General features: G+C 47.4%; 1 protein-coding gene across 1 annotated transcript in view; it reads right to left on the reverse strand.

Annotated features, from left to right (window-relative positions):
* LOC141205534 (uncharacterized) overlaps nucleotides 1–15286 on the reverse strand; it is a 62014-nt gene extending 46728 nt beyond the window's left edge. The window contains exons 1-6 of the mRNA XM_073664102.1: nucleotides 15226–15286; nucleotides 4701–4850; nucleotides 4392–4571; nucleotides 4185–4308; nucleotides 4004–4101; nucleotides 3716–3806 (exon numbers count right to left, since the gene is read on the reverse strand). Of these exons, the coding sequence (XP_073520203.1) occupies nucleotides 3716–3806; nucleotides 4004–4101; nucleotides 4185–4308; nucleotides 4392–4571; nucleotides 4701–4793 (586 nt within the window). The 5' untranslated portion in view covers nucleotides 4794–4850; nucleotides 15226–15286. The remainder of the gene's footprint in view (nucleotides 1–3715; nucleotides 3807–4003; nucleotides 4102–4184; nucleotides 4309–4391; nucleotides 4572–4700; nucleotides 4851–15225) is intronic.
* Nucleotides 15287–15544: the final 258 nt, after the last annotated feature.

Genomic DNA, 15544 nt, shown 5'->3' on the forward strand with positions numbered 1-15544 from the left:
GTGAACAGAGCCCTGTCCCTCTGCCCAGCCTCGCTCTCCGCTCCTGCGGTTCTCGTCCCGCTCTGACCCTTTGCTCGCTGCTCCGGCAGTCTCGCTCTGCTCTGACCCTTTGCTCGCTGCTCCGGCAGTCTCGCTCTGCTCTGACCCTTTGCTCGCCGCTCTGGCAGTCTCGCTCTGCTCTGACCCTTTGCTCGCCGCTCCGGCAGTCTAGCTCTGCTCTGACCCTTTGCTCGCTGCTCCGGCAGTCTAGCTCTGCTCTGACCCTTTGCTCGCTGCTCCGGCAGTCTCGCTCTGCTCTGACCCTTTGCTCACCGCTCCAGGCGGTCTCGTCCTGCTCTACTCTTGCTCACCGCTCCAGGCGGCCTCGTCCTGCTCTACTCTTGCTCAACGACCCTTTGCTCGCCTCGTCCTGCTCTACTCTCGCTCACCGCTCCAGGCGGCCTCGTCCTGCTCTACTCTCGCTCACCGCTCCAGGCGGCCTCGTCCTGCTCTACTCTCGCTCACCGCTCCAGGCGGCCTCGTCCTGCTCTACTCTCGCTCACCGCTCCAGGCGGCCTCGTCCTGCTCTACTCTCGCTCACCGCTCCAGGCGGCCTCGTCCTGCTCTACTCTCGCTCACCGCTCCAGGCGGCCTCGTCCTGCTCTACTCTCGCTCACCGCTCCAGGCGGCCTCGTCCTGCTCTACTCTCGCTCACCGCTCCAGGTGGCCTCGTCCTGCTCTACTCTCGCTCACCGCTCCAGGCGGCCTCGTCCTGCTCTACTCTCGCTCACCGCTCCAGGCGGCCTCGTCCTGCTCTACTCTCGCTCACCGCTCCAGGCGGCCTCGTCCTGCTCTTCTCTCGCTCACCGCTCTAGGCGGTCTCGTCCTGCTCTTCTCTCGCTCACCACTCTAGGCGGTCTCGTCTTGCCCTGCTCTCGCTCACCACTCTGGGCGGCCTCACTCTGCTGTGTTTGTCCGCCACGTCTGTGGTTCTGTTCCTGAGTCCCAGTGTGTACTGGGTCCTATCTCGCCTGTGTTCCTACCTTCTAGTGCCTCCCTGTCTGCACTCTAGCCGTGCTTGCCTGTACCCCCCTGCCTGCATACCCGCCTGCCGGCATACCAGTCGTGCCTGCCTATACCCACCAGTCTGTGTGCCAGCCTAGCCTGTCTGTTCCTGTGTTCCCCGGTGTGGGTCAACAGCAGTGTCTGGGGTCTGTCCTGGAGTAGCACCTGGTCCCTCTGCTCGGTTCCCCCTTGGTGCACTGGCGTCGTATGCCGTCGTGCGACCCTGGTCGGATCGGGTGAATATTTAGTAACGCCCCTCCAGGCATTCACTCTCCGGCACGGTCCAGTGGAATCACTACATATACACGCACAAGCCGCTCAGCCCGGGCGTGTGCATTACAAATAACATTTCACAGACTAATAGAAGTCCCCTCTCAGGTCTATCATCTCTCAATGGAAAACCAGGTTTCCACATTATTAGTGGCTCAAAGACTCTTGAAAATCAACATGGCTTCCATAAACCAATCCAGCAAAATCCACTCTCCCAAAGTCAGATCTCCCCCTCGCTTCTGAGCCTTGCAGTGTGCCCAAACGACATTTAGCATCCATGTATTTGACATTACTATAGTGAGAAGAACCCACTTAATTGATGGTGTGTGTCTCCTGGAGAACAATCTGGGCACAATGTGTTGGGTAATGAAATTATATATTTGTAATTTTCAATCTCCAACATTTCCAGAAAGTGCCTGTGGAGTCAAAATAGTCACTACTCCTATAGATTATTTCACTGAGGGTTATAATTTCCAAAATGGAGTCACTTTATGGTGATTTCTACTGCTCTGGTTTTCTGCAATTTGGTCACATTAGGGCTTGTGCAAATGGTGGGTCCCATCTCCCCTGGGATCTGCTCCTTCAATGTCTGCTTCTGTCACCAGGAGCTGCCTTAATCATTCTGCAGGCGGCGCTGGTGATGGAAGAGACGTCAGAACCAGAAGCTCTGGGCGCACAGGCTCTGTCCAGCCACTAAGATTAGGGTTGCTGGGACCAGTAGTACCATCCAGTCAGGCAGTATGGGTGTGTGTGCTGTCCAGCCGGAGTAATCTGCTTCCTGCTTCAGCCAACTGGAAAGCACCGCACCCTACTAAAGCTGGAAGCATATTGCCGGAAGCTGCCAGATACAGCCTTGTTCTCCTCTGGTTCAGTCCTCTGTGCTCAGCTCCCGACTTGTGTATTTGTTTCCTGTTATGACCCTGGTAAGTTTACTGACTACTCTTGTGTGATTTTGTATTTTCTCTGACCTCCATGTTCTGATCTGACTACTTGACTATTCTTCTTGCCATCTCACACCACAGACCATTAGGTAACACTGCGGCCCAAGCTCAGGGGGTCTCTGTCTATGTCCAAATCCATGTAGAGGGGTTAAAGTGTGATGAGCAAGGCAAACCCTGAGATCTGGAAAATGGAGTAGATAGCGCCAAGCCTATTCGTGGTAGCCATCTTTTGAGCTGCCAGGTGACCACGAACAGTGTCCACAATACATTGTGTCTGCAATCTATTAGCTAAGTGTCGCTCCTCCCCTTCTCAACCTGCCATGTGCCCAGACAGTAGTGTGCAACTGTATATAGGGTATTGTTGGATTCAAGAGAAGTTGGAATATAATTTGTAAGGTCCATTTGTTACTATTATCCTTTGTGAAGAATTCCAAAGTTATCAGCAAAGTGGCACACGTCAGATTTGAAAAATGGGCCCTGATAGGAACAAAAAACTGACTGCAGGAAGGGGTTAAATCAGAGTATTTTGGGAACCAACTACTGTAGTCAAAACTGTGAGTATAGACAAAAACACATCTACTGAAATGATCAAACTCATCAGTCTCCATCAGTAAGTAGTGAGTAACTAATGGTGAAATCTCTCTGGGGTTATTGGAGTATGGGGCTCGGTGGCTCTTGGGAATCTAAACTATAGTAAGGAACAATATTTTCTGTCGGATGAGTTTCAAGAAGAAATATTAGACGTTCAAAGAGAACTTTTTATAATACTGCAGAGCTGAGGTGTCTTAAATTTAGCTTAGAGATATATCATGGCACAGGTGTAATGTTTTCTGTATAGTTTATCACAGTCCTGTTTGAAGTTAGTCGGTTTTAAAAGAAATTGAAAACTCAGGATAAAGGGAAACTCTGTTGTTATTGTACAGAAATTCACACTTGGCCCTCACTCCACATTTAATGTTATAGATCATAAAAGTAAAGTTTGCCAAGAAAGACTGGACCTGGTCTTGTAGGGACCATATGAGAACATTAAATAGCACAGAAGGGAGAGAAGGTAGATTCATCCAATAAGATATCAGGGTTCTAGGAAGCCAACAGCATCATTACCCTCCGCTTTCTCTTACAGGCCCATCATAATATTTTTCTTCAAGCGATTTTCTAACTTGTCAGCACTTTCTATGTACGCTGTCATTTGGCTTTGTGGTTTACAAATCGGGGCAGGTAACGGTCAGCGTCTCCTAATCCCAGGGGGTAGGTGGATCCTCCAGGTTGTAAGTTCTATGGAAAAGGGCTTTCAAGGCCCAAAATCATTTGAACAGTTTTGGGTGGAGAATGTTTTGGTCTAGTGGCAAAATGGTGATCACACGATTGTGATACAGCCGGACTACACCACTGATAAAGCAGCCACAGCCGGTGACTGAGAAGAATCTGTGACTTCTCTGCATTTAGTGGTTACTACTCACCTGGGTAGTCATATGTAGGAATCTCCTCTTTACACCGCTCATCATCCCTCACATATGTCTCTGTAGTATCAATATGGGTCAGATCTTCACCCTGAAACAAATATTATAAAAGTCACAAATAGATGAGAAGTTATATCTATGATCAGCTCTAATCCTGCCATCTCCACCGTTCTCATTACACAAGTATAAAACATATAATACTGGTGGATAAATCACCACCGAACACAAGACCTTCACAGCCGTCTACACATCATAGGGGAGATCTCATGACACCTTCTCTCCATCTACCTGATGATCCTGAGGAACATTGGGATCTTCTTCTTTACAGTCATGTGGAAGAAGAGGATGGGGACATCTGTCTCGTGTTGTCCTCTTACTGGATATATCTGGAGGAAACACGTATAGGGACTGAATTCATTCTTTACATACAGATAATTATAGGCTGTGTGTATTTAGTCCTCTCTATTACCTGATGATATGAGGGTTTGGGGAACCTCCATCATGATGTCTTTGTACAAATCTTTGTGTTCTTCTAAATACTCCCACTCCTCCATGGAGAAATAGACAGCAACATCCTGACATCTTATAGGAACCTGACACATACAATGATACAGTCATCCCCCCGATCCTTTCATAGTGTTACTGTATAATGTCCCAGTATTCCTAGCAGTGTCACCTCTCCAGTCAGCAGCTCGATCATCTTGTAGGCGAGTTCTAGGATCTTCTGGTCATTGATGTCCTCATGTATCAAGGGGTGAGATGGAGGCCCTGTGATTGGGCTCAGGGGTCTTTCCCATCCCTCAGACACAGGGGCCTGACAGCGTACACTAGAGGTCTTCTTCACTAATGTGTAATCCTGGTTATGGAGAGACACATTAATAAATCTCACTACAGACATTTCCAGAGTCCTCACCTCTCCAGTTCTGTCCATCTGTTATTCCCATAGATAAGAATGATGTAATGTGACGTCATCAGAATCTCTCACCTCTCCAGTAAGCCGGAAGAGGATCTCTAGGTTGAGGTGTAATATCCTCTCCACCATCTTGTCTCTGTCCATATCCATCTTTGATGAGTCCATAAGGAAAATTCTCTTAAATAGAAGATCTTCACTGAGAGGATCTGATATTGTAGGGACCTGAATGAGAAGATGATGAGCCTATGTAACATCATAAAAATCCTGTGTAATAATACAATTACTGGAGATAATAAAAGGAAACATATGAGGAGATATATTATTTTACAGTATTTAGTTTTCTTCTTTACATCTAGTAATAAAACCTATATATTTTAGGCCACAGACAGCAAGCAGTTTCTTTCTTGGAGTCTGTAGCTGAACACGTTTCTCAAAGACTCATCTGCCATAAAGCTAATTCTCGCCTCATTTACCAACACTGCAATCGGCATTAGCAATACTGCAGGAGACATTCAATACACATAATATGAGAAATAACTACTTCATGATGAGGACGACATTCATCTTCTACTACGGCTCTAGAAACATATTTAGCCAGAGTCCATCACTGACTACATCTTCACCGGTCGTCTATATGAATGTTTCCCGTCTTCCCCGGACTATAATCTTCTATCACGTTAGATCTCATGTCTGATTCACACACAGAAGTTTGAGGCCGACACATGGTAAGGTTTTTGTTATACATAGCAGGCCTATCCCAAATGGGTTCACCTTGCCATGGTGGGATAGCTTTCATGCTATTTTTGATCAAAAACAGTGTTGCTAAGAACCCTATTTTATTTAAATGCACTTTTGCTTTTAATTTATTTATTTACAGCATGCTTTATGACTATTTTTCTTCTTATAGGTTTTATTTCTGATTAATGGCCCTAGTAAACATACATTTATGTGCTGCATGGATACCAACTAAAACCAAGCTCAAATTCTGTGTTTTTTCATGGACACCATAGTGGCCGTGTGGGCTGCTACTATGGATGGTACGCCTCTAACTATCCAACTATCATGTGTTAAAAATCTCATAGGTCCTGGATTCATTAGTATCTGCACGAAGAATGGGGCTTAGTGAGTATTTATTAAAGGGAATCCACTCTACCGACTACCCCATGGCTGATTAAAGGGAATCTGTCACCCACTGGGACTTATCTGACCTCTAATATGGACATACAGGTGATAGAAATGTGAATCTATACATCTATGTCTCATATTGGAGGTCTCGTGCAGAGGTTCTATTGTCCCGGATGTCCCCATGAAATATTTAAGTATTGCAGGTCTTGCCCTACGTGCCAGTTAACCACTCCTACATCTCACTTTCGAAGTCACCTCGTGCCATTTGCCCATTATTGAAGTGCCGTTCGAGAGAATTGATATAGACTTGGTCGGTCCCCTGGTTGAATCTGCTCGTGGGCATAAATATATATTGGTTATCCTGGACTATGCCACACGCTATCCTGAAAAGATTCCACTGAGAAACTCCTCTGCAAAGAGTATAGCCTGCAAGTTGGTCCACGTGTTTTCCCAAACAGGCTTACCAAAGGGAGATACTCACCGACCAGGTAACTCCCTTTATGAGTAAGGTGATGAGGGAGTTATGCAAAGTCCTGCAAATCTCCCAACTGAGGATTTCAGTATACCATCCTCAGACAGATGGCCTTGTCGAACGGTTTAACAAGACTCTGAAGAGTATGCTGAGGAAGGTCATAGAAAGGGACGGTAGAAACTGGGACTGTCTCCTACCATATCTGTTCTCCATCCGAGAGGTTCCACAGGCCTCTACAGGGTTCTCGCCATTCGAACTCCTGCATGGCCGACATCCGCGGGGTCTCCTGGATGTCGCAAAGGAAACCTGGGAAGCAGAGGTCACGCCCCACAGGAGCGTTATCGAGCACGTCGCTCTGATGTAGGAGATGATTGCAAAAGGTGATGCCCATCGTAAAAGAACATCTCCTCCAGACACAAGAAGTTCATGCCAGAGTCAACAACTGGTCAGCCAGAGTGAGGCAACTCAATCCGGGAGACCAAGTCCTCGTGCTAATTCCTACGGTGGAAAGTAAGTTCTTGGCTAAGTGGCAAGGGACATATGAGGTGTTGGAAAAAGTGGGTGAAGTGAACTACAAGGTTCATCAACCGGGACGACGCAAGCCATACCAGATATACCACATCAACCTCATCAAGCCGTGGCAAGACAGAGAAGCTGTGGAAGCTCCATGCTTGCTGGGCAACCCAGAAGGTGACGTTGGCGCAATAGCGGAAACGCTAATGAAGGCTGAGAAACAGCAGTGTCGGGAGTTGCTGCAGAAGAACCAGGATCTATTCTCGGAATTGTCGGGCTGCACAAGGTTCATAGAACACGAGATTCTGACGGAGCCACATGTGCGGGTGAACTTGAAGCCCTATCGGATACCGGAGGAGCAACGAGAGTTGATCTCCAAAAGAGGTGGCTCGTATGCTGAAGCTCGGTATCATTGAAGAATCCAAGAACTGTTGTCGAGCCCGATCGTCTAGGTCCCAAAGCCCGATGGTGAGTGGAGATTCTGCAACGACTATCGGAAGTTGAAAGAGGGCTCCAAATTTGACGCATATCCCATGCCATGCGTCAATGAGCTGATCGAGAGGCTTGGGCCAGCAAGGTAAATAACCACCTTGGATCTGACGAAGGGATATTGGCAGATCCCCATGGCACAGGGAGCCAAAGAGAAGACTGCGTTTTCTACGCCGGACGGATGCTTCCAGTATATCTAGATGCCGTTTGGACTGCAGGGGGCCACTGCAACCTTCCAGAGAGCCATGGATCGCATGCTTGCATCCCATAAGAAATATGCCGCAGCATACCTGGACGATATTATTATCTTTAGACCAGACTGGGAGAGTCATCTGGAAGAAGTCCAGGCTGTGTTTGATGCTCTGAGAAAGGCAGGGTTTTCAATAAACCCGAAGAAATGTGCCATGGGGAAATAAGAAGCCAAGTACCTCGGATATGTAGTGGGTAGAGGCAAGATAAAACCCCAAATTACTAAAGTGGACCGCTGTAGAAAAAGCAAGTCAGAGCCTTCCTGGGAATCGTGGGATACTACAGAATTCATCCCAAACTTCGCCATGATGGCCGCAACCCTGACTGACCTCCTTTAAAGGGACAAAATCAGCCATGGACAAGTGGACTGCAGAGGCGGAGATGGCCTTTCAAGAGATGAAACTGGCTCTGTGTAGGCAACCGATCCTGGTTGCCCCGGACTTCAAGAAGGAGTTTATACTCCAGACAGATGCCTCAGATGTCGGTTTAGGAGCAGTCCTTTCCCAGGAGATACACAGGGAGGAGCACCCTGTCCTCTACCTGAGTAGAAAGCTGTCCTCCTGCAAGAAAAATTATTCAGTCATAGAGTAGGAGTGCTTGGCCATAAAATGGGCAGTGGACACCTTACGGTACTATCTGTTAGGTCGAAAATTTAAATTAGTATCCAACTATGCCCTACTCAGATGGATAACGGAAACAAACGGAAAAATGCCAGGGTCACCCGCTGGTTTATAGCCCTACAGGACTTCCACTTCCATGTAGAACATAGAGCAGGGAAGCTACATGGTAAAGCCGATGCCCTCTCCAGAATCCCTTGTCTGGTAGAAGAAGGTCCCAAGCCCCATGGCTTAAGGCAGAGGGGGGATGCATGTAAGGTGGCTAATGGTCGCGTAGTCGATGGGAGTTATCACAGAGATGGATAGTCTCTGTGATGTAACCCGGAGTGTTTCTCTAGGGCACATAAGCACTAAGAGGATCGTTTGGTGCACCTGGGAGCCGGGTTAAGGGTAGCTAAAAGAGAATGGGCGGGTCCAGCTACCCACATACCTCACCTCTGGGTGTGGTTAGCAGCCTATAAAATGGAGGCTGCTGTTTGGCACATGGTCTGTGTGTTTGGAGGGAGAAGACCTCCTGTGTATGTTTGTCTTCAGACCAAGCCAGGACACTGGACGCTACCCCAGCTTGTGTGCCACACAAGCCTGGCTGAGCAGAGACCTGCTAAGAACATTTACTTTGTTTGCCTGATCTAAAGGCTATTTGCTTTTCTGTTTGGCTTCTGGGTTTATGAAGCAATAAACCCACATGAACTTTTAAAGGAACATGCCTCATGTTTTCCTCCCGTCGCACCCAAGTGAGAAAAACCCCTACGATATGTATAAAGGAAAGGGTATGGTACTCAGAGAATGTTTCAATAATCCGCCTCAATGCGTTTCCCCAATAGGTTCATCAGGAGGCTTGATACAGTGATGATAATTCATGATGTTCAGCATAGTGTGCCTAATACTGTATCAAGAAAACTTCGGCACACCAGTAATTATGCTTGAAAAAGTTTTAAGTTTTTATTCACATGTGCCCCTTGTTTCACAAAACAGGGCGTAAGAGGTGGCAATCGGATTAGAAGGTTGAAGGAGCGTGAATCCTTCTGGATTCACACCCTTCAGACCTTATATCCCAAAGGTCTCAATAGGGAATATGAAACACTGTTTTGATCATCAGTATTAAAATGCATGTACTTTACAATAAGTAGGTTCTATTATTGTTTTCCTATATCGTCTATTTGTCCACACTGTATATAATTTGTCTTATTCAAGGTTCATAAACTATATTTCTCATCTGTTTTCTCCTCTCTTTCATATTTAGGTCACCCATTAATATTACCAGTGTCCCATCTCACTGCATTCCAGGGTGCCTGGCTAATAACGGATTTTCACTCCCTCATTCATAAAGGACCGCACTTTCTCCGTTTATTAATGGATAACTACTATTTTCTGTGCACCTTGATGGTGGGTTTCCTTCCCCTTTAATCACTGTGCACGCACCTGCACACTACATTGGTGACTCAGTTCCTCCCCCTTGCAGTATAACGCTACGATGTAGCGGAGGCTATGGAACACATATGTGTTCCCCCGCTCCCGGAAGTCACGAGTCATGTGACAGGAAGTCGCGATACACGTGACTTGAAGGACCTGTAGGTCCTCAAGGCATTAGTACATAGCGCGCTCTGTTCATGCAGAACGCGCCTCCACCAGAACCACCAATGAGACTGCGGGACTGAATATAAAAGGAATTAGTATTCCACACTTCCCCACAGCACGTGCAGCCTTATCCACCCTCACCCCAGGCACAGGTATGATACCACTAATGAATAAATGGGACCGTGAGTGTTTTTTTTATATATATACTAGCCACTGCTGACCTTGTATGCTATCTTGAGAATATAATCCATATTTTTGTGTTACATAGGACACTTCCAGCTCTCTAACTCTGAGTGAGACAGCATTCTCAAACTGGTAATATGAACCTCATTTTGTGTACAACTAGTTCCAGTTAATGTATTGGTAGACCCTTTGGCCTCCCATGAGGTATAGATCCACTAGCATATAATTTGACCCATATAGAGTTTTTCCTATAAAACTTAGCTTCTTCTGTTTTTTTCTATTCTATGGAATAATAGACCCGAATTTTGGTGCATACTATATATAGACTTTACCATATCCATGTATTTTTGCTTTCCTGTTGTTCACACATTATATAATGGAATTCAATGTATATGGATTTCCGCATTAATTATTCGTTTGTTTATGTCTAGTGATGACCCTGAGAAAGACCGTCCTAAAGGTCGAAACGTTGGTCTGCTTTACTATTATTTTGGGCTGACGCCCTGTTTTGTGAAACAAGGGGCACATGTAAATAAAAATTTAAAACTTTTTCAAGCATAATTACTGGTGTGCCAAAGTTTTCTTGATACAGTATATACATTTTTTCTTCTGAGCACCCACCACAAACAGTGAGCGACCCCTCATTCTTCTGCTACTTAGTGTGCCTAATAGCCAGGTGTCCATGTTTAAATAGCCCACTTCATCCAAAACCCCTCCCAGACTAGGAGGCCCATTCCCATTCCTAGAGGAGAATTGTCACAGGATATACAGAATGGAGTCTGTCTACAATAATGTACTGCACCTAAGCTACTTCTCATGAGCTAGAGGTCTGATAATGTCCATCCCCTAGTGTGCATGTCGGGAAGTGACGTGCTTTACACTGAAACGCCAGATAAACCGATTGCCGCCGCGCCACTCATACATGTGACTGTGCATGCCCATAGTTATCATTCCACGCAGGAGCGCCTCTAGGATCATTGTCCACAAATGCGCATGCCCAGATGTCTGCATTCCACGCCGGAGCACACATGGTATAGGATTGCATTCCACCAACAGAAAAGTCCTCTCTCTGAGATCAGTGTCATGGGAGACTAAAAACAAGTATTGCACATCCTCCCATCATGCAACAGGCATGTAGATCTACTTTATCGCTACAAAAAATATGGGACGGTGGCCCACAGTATATTCCTAAATGGTCATATTTGACCCCTATTGCATAATTAGAGATTAACAAGTGTGGTGATCCTTGTGTATTACTAAACAGTGTTATGCACACGCCATGGCTGACTGGCGTGTGCGTGATTTAGTGATTCCACTGTGCCATGAACCGGAAAGTGCCTGGAGGGCCGTAACTAAGCGTCAACCCGATCCGACCAAGGTGGCACGAAGGGCTAACGACGCCGTGCACCAGGGTGGAACCGAGCAGAGGGACCAGGTGCTACTCCAGGCCAGACCCCGGACACGGCTGTTGACCCACACCGGGGAATACAGGAACAGGCAGGTTAGGCTGGCACACAGACAGGTGGGAATTGGCAGGCACGGCTGGCATGCAGACAGGTGGGCACTGGCAGGCACGGCTGGAGTGCAGACAGGAGGATACTGGCAGGCACGGCTGGTATGCAGACAGGAGGGTACTGACAAGTACGGTTGGCGTGCAGACGGGGAGGTACTAGCAGGTTGGAGCACAGGCTGGATAGGGTCCAGTACAAACTGGGATTCAGGAACAGAACCGCAGATGAGGTAGACAAGCAGAGCAGAGAGGAACCGCTGGAGCGGTGGGCAAGGTGGAGCAGAGAGGTACCGCGGGAGCGGTGAGCAAGCAGGGCAGGGAGAAACCGCCGGAGCGGTGAGCAAGGCAGAGCAGGCAGGAACCGCCGGGGCGGTGAGCAAGGCAGAGCAGGCAGGAACCGCCGTAGCGGTGAGCAAGGCAGAGCAGGCAGGAACCGCCGTAGCGGTGAGCAAGGCAGAGCAGGCAGGAACCGCCGGAGCGGTGAGCAAAGCAGAGCACGAAGGAACCGCCGGAGCGGTGAGCAAGGCAGAGCAGGAAGGAACCGCCGGAGCGGTGAGCAAGAAGGAACCGCCTGAGCGGTGAGCAAGGCAGAGCAGAGAGGACAGGGCTCTGTTCACACTGAACAGACTGGAAGGGAAAAGCAGAACCAGATACACACAAGGTACTTGCAATGAAGTAGCGAGTGGACTCCAAACTCACAACAGAAGTACAGAGACAACGAGTAGGAGTTAGGTGCAGGTTCAGAGACTGCAGGAAAAGGGAAGATACGGACACAGAGACAAACAGGCTAGGAGAGTGTTCAGACAGGAACTGACACTGCAACAAGATACAGGAGCGAGTCTGGGTATATAGCCCCCAGAGAGGCGGACAAACAGGCTAGGAGTGTTCAGACAGGCCTGGGAATACAGCCCCCAGGTTGGTGGACAGGCAAGAGCAGAACGGGACGGGACGGGACCTGGCACATCAGAGGCAAGGAGCCCTCTGAAGGTAAGAGTTTCTCAGGCACCAGCTTCAGGGTGGAGCTGGTTTAAATATCCAGTGACAGACAGCAATAGGCGTGTGCCGACAGCAGCTACAAGAAACAGGAAGTAACCGGGCCGCCGCCCTAAGCAGTCAGGACAGGGACAAGCAGACAGCAAGAACAGAAACCAGGCTGGCAGACTGAACTGAAGATTAAGTTTGCGATCTTGCATAGTGGGAGATGGTGCACTATGCAAGTACGCCGCCAGGTATGTTACAAATAGTATGTGGGATATAACTGATAAGAAATAATTCTGATATAGAAGCTCAGATATCTTGATGAAGTAAAACAATATGTGAACCTCATTCACAGGGAACTGAGTAGCAATGGGTAGAGTATAAAACCCAAAAATGTAATCCAGAATGGGGCTGTATTCATACAAAACAGGCATAGGAAATTTGCTCATTCAGTCCCTTAGGGGTGCCTGAATCCAGTTTGGAAATCCACTCAATTTCTTTTTTGAGGATACATCTATTGTGATCACCTCCTCTCACATTGGGTTTAACCACCTGAATGATACAAAAGGAGAGGTCTCCGGTTTCACCTCAGTGTACACTGTTCACGTGTCTCACTAATGGGGTGACCTGACCATGGCGTATTTCGCCCAAATGCTCCTCCACCCGCCATATAGACTCCCTCTTAGTCGTGCATACATAATCTAGGTGGCAGGTGCATGTGGCCATATATACAAGTCCTGAAGTTTTACAGTTGGAATAATCCCTCTGGAAAAAGGTTTCACCTATAGAGGAACTCGAGAAAGATTTACATGGTCTCATCCAATTACATGTACAACTTTCTCCACATCTAAAGAAACCACAGATTCTTCTATCTAGCCAAGTCCACTTGGGTGCAGGTTTTTATAGAAACTATGCACTAAACGGTCCATAATAGACCAACCCTTTCTGAAAGTTATTGTGAGAGTAGATCCCACAGCACCCTCAGGTCCAGGTCGGTCAGGGCTTTCTGAGGATATTAAAGCTAAGGTCACTTTGATTGTCACAAGTTCCTATTACTGGTGTTATCCCATATTTTTCTTGGTGTCTTGGTTAGGTATGGAGGAGTGTCTGTCTCTCCTTTGTTTCTGCAAACGATCGTGTGGAATCCAAAATGTACTGTGGGTACCTTTTTCCATGAATTTGGTGTTCATGTCTATTGCCTGTATATTAATATCTGTGACATTAGAGCAGTTTCATCTCAACTGTAAAAATTGGCCCGTGGATATTGCTTTTTTTTTTTTTTTAAAGGATGATGGGGTGGTGACTCTCCCACTTCAATAGTTTATTAGTGCTTGTAGGTTTATGGTAGTGGAGTGTCCTTAGGGTCCCATCCCGTTCTTTCTTGATTAGTACATCCAGGAAAGAGAACTGGTAATAATTAAACTCTGATGTAAATCTAAGATCGACTCTATGGATATTGAGTTCTCTAACAAATTCAAGAAATTCTTCACTCGTCTCTGACTAGATGATAAAAATAGTGCCAATATATCTATACCATACCCCAATATATGGATGCCATCACATAGGATCATCCCAGAATATTGTGATTTCCTCCCACCAGCCCAGGAATAAGTTAGCATACGAGGGGGCACAGAGGCTCCCCATCGCAGTACCCCTGAGCTGGAGGAAGTACTTCCTGTCAAAAAGAAAGAAATTATGAGTAAGAGTGAATTTTAGAAGATCCTCCATGAAGTCATTATGTCTGCTACACTCTATTGACCTCGATTTCAAGATATATCTTACTCCTCTGATACCATCCTCATGCGGTATATTACTGTACAAAGCCTCCATATCTAGTAAGGCCTGATCCCCTACATGCATGTATACATGCTCGAGGGTATACATGTAGGGGAGCAGGCAAAGGTAAAACCAACTCCAGAGGGATTATTCCATCTGCAGGACTTCAGGCGATACTGGGGGAACATTATACTGCATAAGGAGCATAATGGGGGCATTACACTGTGTGGGGGCATAATACATACTGCATAAGGGGCATAATGGGGGCATTACACTGTGTGGGGGCATCATACATACTACATAAGGGGCATAAGGGGGCATTACACTGTGTGGGGGGCATCATACATCTTGCATAAGGGGCATAATGGGGGCATTACACTGTGGGGGGCATCATACACACTGCATAAGGGGCATAATGGGGGCATTACACTGTGTGGGGGCATCATACATCCTGCATAAGGGGCATAATGGGGGCATTACACTGTGTGGGGGCATCATATATCTTGCATAAGGGGCATAATGGGGGCATTACACTGTGTGGGGGGCATCATACATCTTGCATAAGGGGCATAATGGGGGCATTACACTGTGGGGACATCATACATACTGCATAAGGGGCATAACGGGGACATTACACTGTGGGGGGGCATCATACATCCTGCATAAGGGGCATAATGGGGGCATTACACTGTGTAGGGGCATCATACATCCTGCATAAGGGGAATAATGGAGGCATTACACTGTGGGGGGCATCATACATCCTGAATAAGGGGCATAATGGGGGCATTACACTGTGGGGCATCATACATACTGCATAAGGGGCATAATGGGGGGCATTACACTGTGTGGGGGCATCATACATCCTGCATAAGGGGCATAATGGAGGCATTACACTGTGGGGGGCATCATACATACTGTATAAGTCCTGTACTATGAGAACAATACGTTTCCTCCCTTCCTGTCTCCATAGTTGGGTCGTATGTATCTATTACAGGAAACAGAACAAAAGCCTTATGATTCTTATAAAGGGGCAACACAAGACCCCAAAAGAGTCTCGGTGCTGAAGGGGTTAATGCCCCCGCGCCCAGTAATGGGGTCTCCACATACCTCCACCTGCAGAGCCGCCACCACATATATGGCTGCTCTGTGCGCACAGGAGCTGTGATGAGGTCACAGGAGGGGAGGAGTCAGGGGTCACATGATCAGGGGCCTCAGTGGATGCAGGACTCTGCTGTGCTGGTTGTCATGGTGCTGGATGAGCTGAAGTTTATGTGTGGGGTCAGGAGGGGTTTACAGTGTGGATGTAGCAGAGCCGCGTGTGTACGAGGTGTACGGAGCAGAGCCGCGCGTGTACGAGGTGTACGGAGCAGAGCCGCGTGTGTACGAGGTGTACGGAGCGGAGCCGCGTGTGCACGAGGTGTACGGA

This window comes from Phyllobates terribilis, unplaced genomic scaffold (genome assembly GCF_046119375.1).
Source record: "Phyllobates terribilis strain yellow unplaced genomic scaffold, ASM4611937v1 Scaffold_140__1_contigs__length_4765195, whole genome shotgun sequence".
NCBI lineage: Eukaryota > Metazoa > Chordata > Amphibia > Anura > Dendrobatidae > Phyllobates > Phyllobates terribilis.